This window comes from Dermacentor silvarum, chromosome 2 (genome assembly GCF_013339745.2).
Source record: "Dermacentor silvarum isolate Dsil-2018 chromosome 2, BIME_Dsil_1.4, whole genome shotgun sequence".
Classification (NCBI taxonomy): Eukaryota; Metazoa; Arthropoda; class Arachnida; order Ixodida; family Ixodidae; genus Dermacentor; species Dermacentor silvarum.
In genome coordinates, this window is record NC_051155.1 from 136,181,487 (window position 1) to 136,194,050 (window position 12,564).

Here is a 12,564-nt window from a genome sequence, read left to right on the forward strand (position 1 = left end):
TTGGTCCAGTCGCTCACTGCGCGATTTTTCAGTCGCGCGACCGTGGTCGCAAAACTGATAAACCAATCAGCGGCGCACCGGAAGTGATCGTTCATGCGTCTACATCCGGCCTCCTCCCGCATCGCGGCAAATACGAAGTGCACGCCGCCATGGAAGCTGTTGGGTATTCGGCGGAGCTACTTATAGAGGCCGTTAAGCAGTATCCATACCTATACAACAAGCTGCACCCATCATTTAAGGACCGCAACAAGAAGGACGTCGCATGGACAGAGATCGGGAACATGTTCGGCATCTCACGTAAGTACCTCAAGCGAAAGTGCTATATGCTTTCGTGTTTGCAACTATATGTCAAATGTTGCAGAGGCGCGGTGTGATGTATTTTGCAATGATAATGCCGTCCCGCTTTTGAAGCGTCCGTGTGTGGCCAGGTGGACGTTAGTCCACGGGCGCAGAGTTGCATCGGAAAAAGCAACGCTACAAAATCGCGGCCCAGAGCTTGGCTGTATATATATGATCGCTTCCCGTTTATTTTGTGCACGCACGCCCTTCCTGCCAGCTTTAACGTGCTTATATCTGTTTGAAAGGTCTTTACAAATATCCGCTGTGACGAAGCAACCCCCCCCCCCCCCCGTTCCTCTTTTTGTTTCTGTATGGAAATTAGCGGCGCAATAATGACGTACAAAACTTATCAGCACGCGGTGCTGATATCAGTATGGAGCCTCGCGGTGAACACTGCGTTCACGAGTGAAGGAATGAGCGTGGCAACGTGCGGTTTGCACTGGCGGTTCGCACGCTGTTATAAAAAGAAATTGCGAGGATGCACAGCTATACATACCTGAATGTTTTCTGCGATTTACGTAAGCGCTGGTGAAAATGTGAAGCAATGTTGCGGCTAACACAATACAAAGAAAACGAGAGGAGAGGCATTTTGTGAAGCATATTTTATTTCGTGTAATTTCATGCTGGTGTCAAATTACAACTACTTATTTATTTTGCAGGAACCTCTGCAGAGAAAAAATTTAAAAACTTGCGAGACATTTTTAAGAGGAAACAACAGGAGGTTCGCGATAAGCAGCGCAGTGGTGCAGGGGCAGTTGATGTCCCCACCATCAGATGGCCCCATTTCGAGGCCATGCTAGAACTAACCGAGGTGGCGTCGGAACCTGTGATGCAAGTATATTTTGCTGTCAAAATGAAACAGTTTATTGTCATGCCTGAAAACACATGAGCAAAGGAAAGTTTCGCAGGAGACATGCATGCTCAGCATGCATTGAAATGCTGTTTACACTGGCAGGCAATGGACAAAATGTCTGTAGCTCAAAGTAACATGTTTAGTTATCGCAAACATAAATCGTTATTTTCATATATCCATTACAATAGGTTGCACCTCTGCATAGCGAGAAGTTGAGCTCTCAGCAAATTTCAAACAAAGAACTTATTTACAAGTACAACGGAGTGAGACTGTACTTTAATGGGTTGGCATGCTGAAACACTATTACATGTGCACGATTGCACAGTAATCTCAAAATGCTATACTTGTGTTTGTGTTAACTAAATTTATGTAAAGTTTTTTAGGAATGCCTACTACTAGCAGCAAAGAAAGTTCAGTCAACATTGCTCACAGCGTACAAAACGAACGCTTTTAGACTTCTCTCGAAGCTATCGGAGGCATCTTTCTCTGTGGCAGCTATACTAGTCAGAGCCACTTCCGCCGGCAGCATTGTCGAGTCACCGTCGTTGGTGTATGCGTAATGTTTACAAGGCGTTGTAAGGCACCTCCCTGGCACTACTTCTGCGGCATAGAGTGCTTAGGGGAAAAAAACGCCTATATTGGTTTCGTTATCACGCATGTTCCTTGCCATTGTACAACACACTCGGACGAAACCTTGAAAAAAATTTTTGTCCCCCAAAAATTACAGTAGGTGTTGGACACCTGCATGACATGGCAGTTACATGTGCACGATCTGTTCATTTAATACGCTGGATCATGCCACTGTAATCAAGTTTGTCACGGTAAACTTCTTTCAGGGTGCTGTGCAGCATGGAGGACACTCGATCAAGGTAACGTCTAAAATGAAGCCTACATTTAAGGTAGGGGTGAACAATGTAGGTTTAGCCAAGGAATTGGTGCTCGTAACATCAACCTCTATCTGTAAGTGAAACCTCGACACCTGTCCAAAATAACTTAAGAGGGCAAAAAGGTGTAAGTCACAACGTTTCAAAATGTAGCTTGTATGCAGATACATGTGATACTTCATGTTTCTTTTACTTATGGTGCCTCTCAGGCACCGAAGAGCATGGGTGATAGCGACATATCTATATATAAGTACAGTACAGCAACAGGAAATCAGCAAATGATGAAATAGTCTCAGTACAATGCAAATACATAAACAGCACAAAGTTGACTCGAAATGGTCACAAAAGTAACATAATAGTATGAATATTAAGAAACGAAACAAACGCAAAAATGGCACGAAATTATAAGCAAGCACAAGTCAAACAGTAGTACAAATGAAAAAAACCATTCAGAGCAACTGAAAGAGTAGCCCAACAGAAAACATTGAGAACGTTGATTTTCTTAGGCAGTGAGCGGAAACACACAACGCTTATTGTAATAGAGCATGTGCGTAATGCGAGGTGAGTAGGCATGAATGACAGGTTGGCAGCTGACCACTGGTAATGGCATATGCATGTATGAATGTGAAATGCGATACATAAAACGGTGCTTTTCCACGGTCGTTGCAGCCGAGCAGAAGCTACAGATGGCGCCCAACCAGGGGTTTCCTCGGACACCATGGCAGCGGACATCGAGCCCTGCAGTTCTGCGTAAAGACAACTTTAAATTGCACATATTGTTAACACAATGGACTGTGTCGATTTCTGCATGAAATCGAATTTGCATGTAGCACTGAGAAATGCACCTGGTTTTTGAGAGTTTATGCTTAACGGCGCAAAGATGTTCAATCATCTATGCTGTAATACTGTTCTCTGTTGCAGAGATTACAGAGAAGACTTCCAAGAGGAGCCAGCACCGACACTACCAGCACTGACGTGAGCAAATATTTTAATTTTCCAGCAAGCAACAATGCTTCGAAAAACTTGCAAGACTCGCGTTCTTCTTGTACACCATACTACGCTACGCTTAACTGCGTGCTGTGCTGTAATAGTGGTTAATTTTGCAGAGATGCCATCGAACAAAGTGCCGAAACAGTAGAGGTGCCACCAGCAAAACGGTATGTGAAAAATATTTAAATTTTCTAGCCATCCGACACCCTTTGGAGTGGCTATAAGAATGCTTTTGTTTTTGCACACTCTAACTCACTAAGCTTTACTGCCTGCAGCCCGAGGACATCGAGGAATCGCAAACAAAGTGAAGATTCGAGGTGAGAGACGTGTAATGTTTACCGAACATAAATGTACAAAACTGTTACCATTTACGCAACAAAGGTACGCATGCCACCAAATACAATAAACAGCAAGTAAGAGCGCGACTGAACATGCACATTCATGCATTGAAGTTGACACACTTTCTCTACAGCCATGCAGGTGAGAGCGCAAGCCACGAGGCTGTTGCGCAAGCCTGTATGGATCACCTAGCTCAACTAAGAGAGCACAGAACCACTAACAAAAGAGATGACATTGCATATTTTGCATTGAGAACAGATGCACGCCTGAGGGCGCTGCCACTTCATGTCGCGCAAGACCTTATGCACCTGATGGAGTCCATGATGTATCAGGCGGAAGTGGAAAATAGGAACAACAGCAATTAAACCTCAATCACTGCAACATATTCTAGTCATCATCATCGCACGCCTATTTTCATGTCCCCTGAAGTATGAAGGCCTATCCATGCGATCTCCAACTACCCGTCTCGCGCTAGCCATTTCCAATTTCCACCATCAAATTTCCTAATTCCATCGTCACGCATAATTTTCTACCGCCCAAGACTGCACTTCCCTTCTGTTGGCACCCATTCTTTAACACTAACACCAGTTATGTACATCCCGGCCACGGCGGCCGCATTTCGTTGGGGGCGAAATGCGAAAACACCCGTGTACTTAGATTTAGGTGCACGTTAAAGAACCCCAGGTGGTCCAAATTTCCGGAGTCCCCCACTACGGCGTGCCTCATAATCAGAACTGGTTTTGGCACGTAAAACCCCATAATTTAATTTTTTTAACCAGTTATGTAACCTACGCACTACCATGTCGGAATAATACATACGAACTCGGCAGTGACCCTGTATTTTTTTTTATCTGGTGAACTTTGATGTAACCAAGTTCATCCTAACTAACTGCTGGTAGCAATATGTCACTATACCAGTACAATGTTTCACAAAAGCTGCAACAAAGAGAAAAAGAATCACAGCCAGAGGATTATGTTGCCTACATTCTATCTTAGCAATACAATCTTACACTGCTGTAAAGTACATCTGGTGGGACATCTGAAGAATGTAAAATTATTACATTGCACAAATTTGTTAATTAAACCACAAATGCACCAGCATTACTTCAACGATAAGGTCCCTGTAATAATGTTACTTAATATGAACAATACTGCACCACAAGTGCCTACACACGTTCCTGTAACAGATGCCCTTTAAGTGATTGCGGTAGTATTCTTTGATTCCTAGTTTCCTTTTTGCTGTGCTGAAGTCTTGTAAACTTTGCAAATGTATTTTTATGTGTAAGCGCATCTGTATGTTGTACTCATTTTGTGTTACATATTTCATAAAGTGATCGCACTTGGTGGTCACATTTACATGAACTTGGTCCCGAGGAAAAGGTGACTAATTTTGTATTTTCCTCTTATGTTTCTGTGGTATTGCAAAAACTATTTTTTTTATAACAGTGCCTTTCAATAACCTTCTTTATTAATCTGTGGTGAGTTGCGTAATTGTACTATCAGCCAGAAATACAAAGGAACATATTATGCTGCTACTGCAGCTGTTCAAATCTTTTTTTACTAGTCATTGCGTTGTGTTGGAGGTGCAATTGTGATATGTCATGCCCACGTGCCTTTATCAAATATATAGATGGAATGCAATACCTGTATGTGTGCAGGTAAGCTGTATGTGATATTTAATTTCAAGCATTAACTTCGTATGACACTTCGTTGCTTGTTTCCCCATGCATTTGTGATTTTTTTTTACATACCAAATTCCTATGTATAATGCAAGTGTTTGTTATGAATAAAGTACTTTGACAACACACCTTGTGCAGTTCAAGTACTGGTGACCACTTTATCTTGCCAGGGAACTTGGCCGGCTGTGATAAAGTGGTGTGCCAACTTGTCCCGAACTTCTTTCGCGTACCTATAAACATAATATGCCAGGTTTAATTAGCGTACCTTTGAGATTTTAAATAGCAAACATCTTTTGAAATACAAGTAACCTACGCACCGAGCAGCGTGGCACCCACTGGACTTAGTTGGCAAGAGGGCACCTCCGGCTGGTTCCTCATCCCTCCAGCTGCCAGGCGAAAGTCGCCCTTCCCAGTCTTCGCTGTCAGCAGAACCTGGTGGGCAGTATGCAGCAGAAGAGGCTGACGACTCTTTCATTAAAAAATTGTGAAGCACTATACAGGCCCCCACGTATCTGTTGATGTTATCAGTCTTTGCTTTGAACGGTCGCCGCAGAATTCTCCACCGTTGAGCCAGGATTCCAAAGGCGTTTTCGATGACTCGCCGGGCCCTGCTCAAGCGGTAGTTGAAAACGCGCCGCTTGTGCGTCTCGTGTGAGTCTTCATGAAGTGCTGAAAAAAAAAAACATTAATCAATGAACTAAGAATAAATGCACAGTTAATGTTTTCATAAAATTGTACCACTATAACACAGTAGAACTGATGCAATGCAGTATGTCATACCCTACGGAAAAAGCGGCATGCAAAGCAAAACATTCCGAGTGCATTGCACAGCACAGCATCTCACTTTTCCGATGCTAAGCCTGCCGCTAAAGAGTTTCTCTTTTTCGAAACATTATTCTGTGCACAAATGAGCCGTAATAACACTGCAAATACCATATGTAACGTCTTATAATGCTGCTACGCTTCTTCCCTTTGAGCACCATTCGCAATTAAAGAAATGCACGTTTGGTTGATTTCACAGGTTTTCTGCAAAGTTTTGTTTCACCTCTACAGCCCATCGCAAGGATAAATTTCTTGGTCAAACAGCCTTATCTGTGATTTAGGGTAATAACATAATAGATAGAAACATATTCAGTACTACGCTATACACCTACTCCGTCGTGGGTATGGCCGCATCATGTAATCCTTGAGCGGGAAGGCCTCATCGCCAACAAGGAAGTACGGGAGAAGGCCCTCACTCCCAACAGTCCTCGGCGGTGGCAGCCCCAAGGTCCCACTGATGATCTCGTTTTGTAGGGTGGAGCGAGAAAAAATGCCGCCGTCACTCTCACTGCCACTGTGGCCAATTTCCACGTACAGGAACCTGCACAGAAACGGCGCGATCGCAAAAAACTTTACACGCGATAAGTATGAAATTGCAATTGACACCATATGCACATTTCATTGCGACGAACACTCTTTCTACAGTACATCATATAGCCACCAATAATGTGCAACATGTACAACACATTCAGTGTGTGCTCATGCACATGTATTTCTACGGTTCACCATCTGTGGGTATTTGTTACTGCTACGTAATACTTTATAAACATAGCAACCTGTCATGAGACTTTAAAGGACTGGATGTTTACTTTCTTTAAATGCCACTTCTACTAACATTGAGTAAAGATTGGGATGCAAGGACCCAGTCTCACCTGTATTGTGCGTCGCAGACAGCAAGTAGTGATTTGCTGAAAGTACCCTTGTAGTTGTGATCAAGGGTTCCTGAATTTGCTGGGCACTCGATGCTCACGTGCTTTCCATCGATAGCCCCGACGCAGTGTGGCATATTCCAGCGCTCCTCAAACTCTGTGGCTACCTGCAGCATGACAGCCATTGGGTAATAATGTTTAATATGGTTTCTTTTATTACACATGCCAAAGAAGTAGTACAAACAAGCAATATGTTAAAAATCATTCTTAAGAAACACCTAGTGAAATAACTATGGCGTACCTTGAGCCATTCATCAGCCCCTTGCGGATGCTGAAGATACAGCGGCTTCAACACAGTCCACAGAGCGTCGCACACTTCTGACACAATGGCACATGTTGTTGATCTGCCCACCAGAAAGTTAAAGGACATGTCTCGCTGTGTCTCTCCTGTGGCCAAGAACCTGTCAAGGCAATGAAACATACTTTTTCATGGGAATATACAGTCGCCTCATTTTTCACCGTGGTTCTAGGATAACTTTCGCGAACTGAAAATAATTGTACTGTGAGTATTTGCTAGCATTATCTCTTAACACATGTATTTTAAGTGGTGCAAAGTAATGTTTCTTAAAAATAATAGCACATTACTGCCCAAATTCAACTGTGCAAGGGGCTTAAAAGATGTTATTATCTACCACGCCAATCGCAAACTTTGCCATTTCTTGTGAAATCAATGCATGCTCCGTCATGAAGTCAACAACATTTCGTGCCATATTTATCGCCCCCTGCCTAATGAAAAAAGAAATGCAACGTATCAAGTTCACTTAAAGCGGTTTGTGTATAAAAAAAAAGAAACGTCGGACTTGCTTTGACCTCACATCAATGTTCACTGTTGTGGCTTCTTTACATGCGAAACATACGCACACATGATTTATACTATTCTTGAGCTGACATGCATTTTACCTGATGGTCATGGCTAGGCGATCATGAGCTGAGACTGCAGGCCTGTAGTTCGTGTCTTCCTTTGTGATGCTGGGGCGTAGCAGTGCCAGCAACGTGTCAAATGTGCTGGGCGGCATTCGCAGGAAGCTAAACAGCAGCAAAAGAAACCACACAAATTATGGCCCGATTCCCAGACACCGCGAACTAGAATTTACTTACTCTCGAAAATAGTCCTCGTCATGTGCGCGGAGTTCGGGCAGGAGGCGGCTTGCGTGGCCGGCCACTTCTCGGGAACGGAGGCACGGGCGCACCCACCAGCGTCGTTTTCTTTTCGGAGGCTTCCGCGCTGCCAGGGCTGACATCACGGCAGAGCACATCAGCACACTGACCACGTCTTCCTCTTCGCTAGAGTCGAAATCCATGGCTGGAAGGCGAGCGAAGTGCGAGGTGCGCGCGAACTGAAAAGTGCGCGCGAACTGCGTAGATCCCTCGAGTTCTCGCTGAGAACGAGAATCTCCGGGATTGCGACTGGCTAGTCGCGCTCGACCGGGCTTGCCGGTGTGAACATCAGTCGCCTTCGGTCGCTTTTTGTTTGCGAGTCGCAAATGGTCGCGCGACCTCCTCAAGTCGCCGGTGTGAATGAGCCTTTAGCGGCGGTTTTCCACTGCGTCGCTGGACGTCTACTTTCTTCTTTTTGGAGTTTTTACGTGCCAAAACCAGTTTTGATTATGAGGCACCCCGTGGTGGAGGGCTCCGGATTAATTTTCGCCACCTGGGGTTCTTTAACGTGCACGACATCGCTAGCACACGGGCGTTTTTGCATTTCGCCTCCATCGACATGCGGCCGCCGCGGCCGGGATTCGATCCCGCGATCTCGTGCTCAGCAGCGCAACGCCTTAGCTAACTGAGTCACCGCGGCGGGTGACATCCCCTTTGACATGGCCAGGATGGCGAGTCAATTTTGTTTTTCACCCCTTTCGCGGAATGATTTTTTAGTCACCTTAAGGTCTAAAACGCTAAAACTTTTCTTAGTGCGTTGCATATAAAACACCAGTAGTCTCACAAAAAATCGAACAAAAAGTAATTGCGCTCATGTGGGCTACACGGGCGTTCGCGTTTCGTGACAGACGGAAAACATCGTCTGGGTTGCATGCGTTAGCATGCACATTTTATTTGCTTCGATTATTTTGTTAAGCCTACTGAACCCAAAAACAAGCCTAGCTTGTTATCGGCGTTGGCACGAACCCCTTGCTTCGCATACAGCAGCGAACAGCAGTAGGAGGACACCACAGAACAAGAGGGAAAGCAGCAGCTGTGCGTGTTGTAGCGATGCTGTCGGGAGAGCAATTTCGTTTCGCCGTGCCTTCGGCTATAGATGGCGGATGCCACGTTGCAGACGCTTTATAAATGGCGCTTGAGGGTCTGAATATTCACTGTTCTGACTCGGCAAATATTTCGTTGCTTTCTTTTTGTGCGAATTCACTCTCGATTGCTAGACATCAAGATAAAAAAGTTATAATTTTTGTGGTTATGTAATGAAGCCTGGGATTTCCTGTGTTAAACCAAGTGCAACAAAATTTTGGACTACTAAAAGAATATTTTTAGATAGTGATTGTACGTTTAGAGTACGAGTGAATGCGTCTCGAAAATGTCACTAAAATAGACGTTTTCGATACCCGGGCGTGATCTTCAACTGGCGACACAGGCAGACGAGAAAACGTTTGCGAAACTTTCTCTGGAACAGAGTGGACTTCGAATGCGTAATAATGGGAGCCCTGAAAGTGTGGCGGCAAGAATCTCACAAATAATTACCAAACCAGCTGTACTCACCACGACTCTCTTTCGGTATTACTCTCAGTGCCCATTGTTTGACTTAAGCCCGGCCCACATGGAGCGAACGTTCACGGCGAACTTCGTGCGGCCCGCACAAGTGCGGCGGAATGATAGCGAGCCGCCGCTGTGCCGCACCCACAGGTGGCGAAAAATAAGCGGCTCCTGCCGCCACGATTTCAGTGTTGCTAGAAACAGCGTGATTCCATTCCCAGTAAAATACAGTGAAAAAAAATAGTTTTGTATCTGCAATTGAACCATTATTCTGCAACTGAACCATATTGGTCACGCCTGAATAGCTGTGATCAGTCGATCACTGTACGCGATGCGCGCACCTTTTGTCGCCATGTTCGCTCTAGGCTCTTTGGCTGGCTAGCCGAGTCAAATGCGGCGGCAGGAAGTCGGACGCGACCGGGCCCTGATTGGTCCGAGCTGCCGGCCGCCGGGCGGACGCCGCGCGCGGCCGTTCGCCAGTTTTTCGCAAGAAATTCGCTCCATTAGGCCCTGGCCGCTGCTTGAATGAGGCGCTCCGTCGGGCGTGAGGGCCCACAAAAGTGAAAATTAACCGCTAATATGATCGCCCAAGAACGCTGTCCTAGGAGACACATGGTCATCCCGCGTTCATTGCCAACGCGTAAATAATCGAATCATCAACTTCACCCACCAAGTCGCCAACAGGTTCCAGCAGGTTCCACAACTTGGAGCTGCCATATTTTCAACGCACCGCATGTCGCATCGGGGGCAGCATCTTACCAGGGTCCTTCAAAGTATTGAAGGACCCTGATCTTACCATGTCGCGTTCATTCGCGGGTTATTTCGGTTTTTGATTGAAGGAGAGAAGTGCTATCCTTCAACTACGAAACGTTAGGAATATTTAGGAAGTATCTTAGGCTTGTCAGTCTCTTAGGAGAGTTGTTAGTCTATAGCTTAGCGAACCACCGCGGTGGCTGGCCTTGTGCTTATGGAGTTCTGCTACCGGGTACGGGGTTGCGGGTTCAATTCACGGCTGCCGTGGCCACATTTCTGCGGAGCGGAATGCAAAAGCGCTTGTGTACTGTGGGGATGCGCGACTCTCACGCGTCCCCTGATGTTGTTTTCTCCGCATAACTCGCGTCTCCTGTAATCCGGCTTCTCCGCGTGGCTAAGCGCCGGCAGCGGTTGTGGTGGTTGCGGCGCATTGCGAGAGATGGCGCGAGTGTCGCGATGCTAACGCCACGAACGGCGGGGTGACTTGGGAGCAAAAGGTGGAAGGCGCTTCCTCTTCAGGTTGGGATCGGCGAGCGATGCGGACGTTTCGCGCGTGCGCCGATCCACGCTTCGCGAGACCGTCTCGCGTGGCCGGGAGCAGGGCACCGGTATGGACGAACACGGATCGTTCGAACGCGCCATCGTTCGCGTGGTACACGTGAACGACTAGGCGATGGTGTCATAGCAGGGGGCGAACATATTCGCTCGTTATCCGGTCGCGGTGAGTCGGACTTCTTTGATTTGTCGCGCGCCCATGTGACTGTTCTATGCATAGTAATTCGGCTAGCGTGTAGCAGTGTATGAAAGGTGCAATAAATGCCCTTTTGTTTGTTTGCACTACTGTATTGTCGTTCCCTTGTCCCAAAGCACGTGTGAGACCCCACAGTAATTATATTTGACGTTAAAGAATCTATAGAAACGGCGTCCCTCATGGCCCATTGTGTTCCTTCCGGACGTTAAACCCCCTAATTTATCTATGGCTTACAACATCCGCAGTGAGTATATTCTTCCAACTCTCCCATGTGGAAGACCGTCGTGTGGCCACCGGACGTGGAGACCTCCAACGAGACGCTGTGGCTTTTGTACGAGAGTTTCTGCACCTCCTGCGGGCACCGCAGCGAGTCCGGTGCCACGCCGCATGTGGGTCTCATCGAGTTCTGGTTGTACGTCACCACCCGCTTGTGGCATGTGTCCATCGAGCAGATTGAGCGCATGCAGTTGCTCTGGCAGTGGGACCAGCTCGAGCTCCTGCACTACGATCCGTGGTTCAACCAACTGCGAGTCTCTCACGCGGCTCTGCGCAGCCCCATATACCAACCGAGCAGCCCAGAGTTGCGTAAGGCCAACTTCGGCGCCCTCGGAACGTTCTTTTTCCTCTACCTGCTTCAGATGTTCGAGGTGCCGGTGAGTGCGCGCACAGGCCGCCGGGCTTGAAACGCTGTTGCTTTGGTGAGGCAGATATACCTATTATGGTGAGAATTTTGTCTGTCGCAAAAAAAAAAAAAATCTGGCGACGACTCGGCTCGTTGTAATGGCATGCGAAGATGTCACCCCCTATCGAGACTGTATAGGGAACGTCTATGTTTCACAACTGCTGGGGTTCAAAGCTGGTGGCAGCGTTAGGAAGTCAGTATAGTAGAGAGCAGCAAGAATGCTAGGGAGAGAGCGTTGGTGTCGTCGCAGACGTAGCTAACTAGATTATGAAAGATAGGTTAAATGATTGACTGAAAATGAGTAGCTCAAGCAGGCTAGGTAACTGTACGCCTCGTTTCAAAGAAAGATGCCACTAAAATTCATCATCATCGTCAGTCCATATTCGGAGCTTTTCTTCTTTTTTTCTATTGTGTATACGTACCACAAACTTCATTGTGCCTACCTGCGCTGTCATTGTGGGAGTGGCTGTCCATCAAGCTGCTCATGATTGTAGCTTTTTGTGGCCACCTCTGTCCTTGTATATTTAAAATGAAACTAATAAGTAAAGATTGATTGATTGAATGATCATCGCATCCAAAAGGCAGTGCCGTACTCTTCGAAGCCAGATCAGGCAGTCTGAAAACACGTATGGCTATAGCACATTTTCAGATGAAGACTAGTATAGTGTGTGGAAATGGCACAGAAACCAATTGAGCATACCCTGTTATAATGTCAGCTTATTCATCCGGCAATAAATGTGGAAGCAGTAGACTTGACCGAGGCGATAGGCTTTAAGGAGGGTCTGCGAAACACAAAGGAAACTGAACAGCGGAGGCATTAGAAGATGGCTGAAATAATGA

The 12,564-nt window shown here is 46.3% G+C and overlaps 2 protein-coding genes across 2 annotated transcripts in view; one reads left to right on the forward strand and one right to left on the reverse strand.

Moving 5' to 3' along the window:
- The window catches only part of LOC125943541 (uncharacterized), a 48,994-nt gene extending 37,269 nt beyond the window's left edge, over positions 1-11,725 (forward strand). Inside the window, exon 7 of the mRNA XM_049662911.1 lies at positions 11,321-11,725. Within this exon, the coding sequence (XP_049518868.1) occupies positions 11,321-11,725 (405 nt within the window). The remainder of the gene's footprint in view (positions 1-11,320) is intronic.
- LOC119440412 (uncharacterized) lies at positions 884-8,358 on the reverse strand. The gene is made up of 8 exons (XM_049661639.1): positions 7,934-8,358; positions 7,736-7,861; positions 7,077-7,236; positions 6,779-6,942; positions 6,239-6,447; positions 5,402-5,753; positions 5,214-5,314; positions 884-2,822 (listed from the first exon to the last, which is right to left on the reverse strand). Exons 1-7 carry the CDS (start codon positions 8,134-8,136, stop codon positions 5,224-5,226), a joined length of 1,305 nt encoding a protein of 434 aa, XP_049517596.1. The 5' UTR covers positions 8,137-8,358; the 3' UTR covers positions 884-2,822; positions 5,214-5,223.
- Positions 11,726-12,564: the final 839 nt, after the last annotated feature.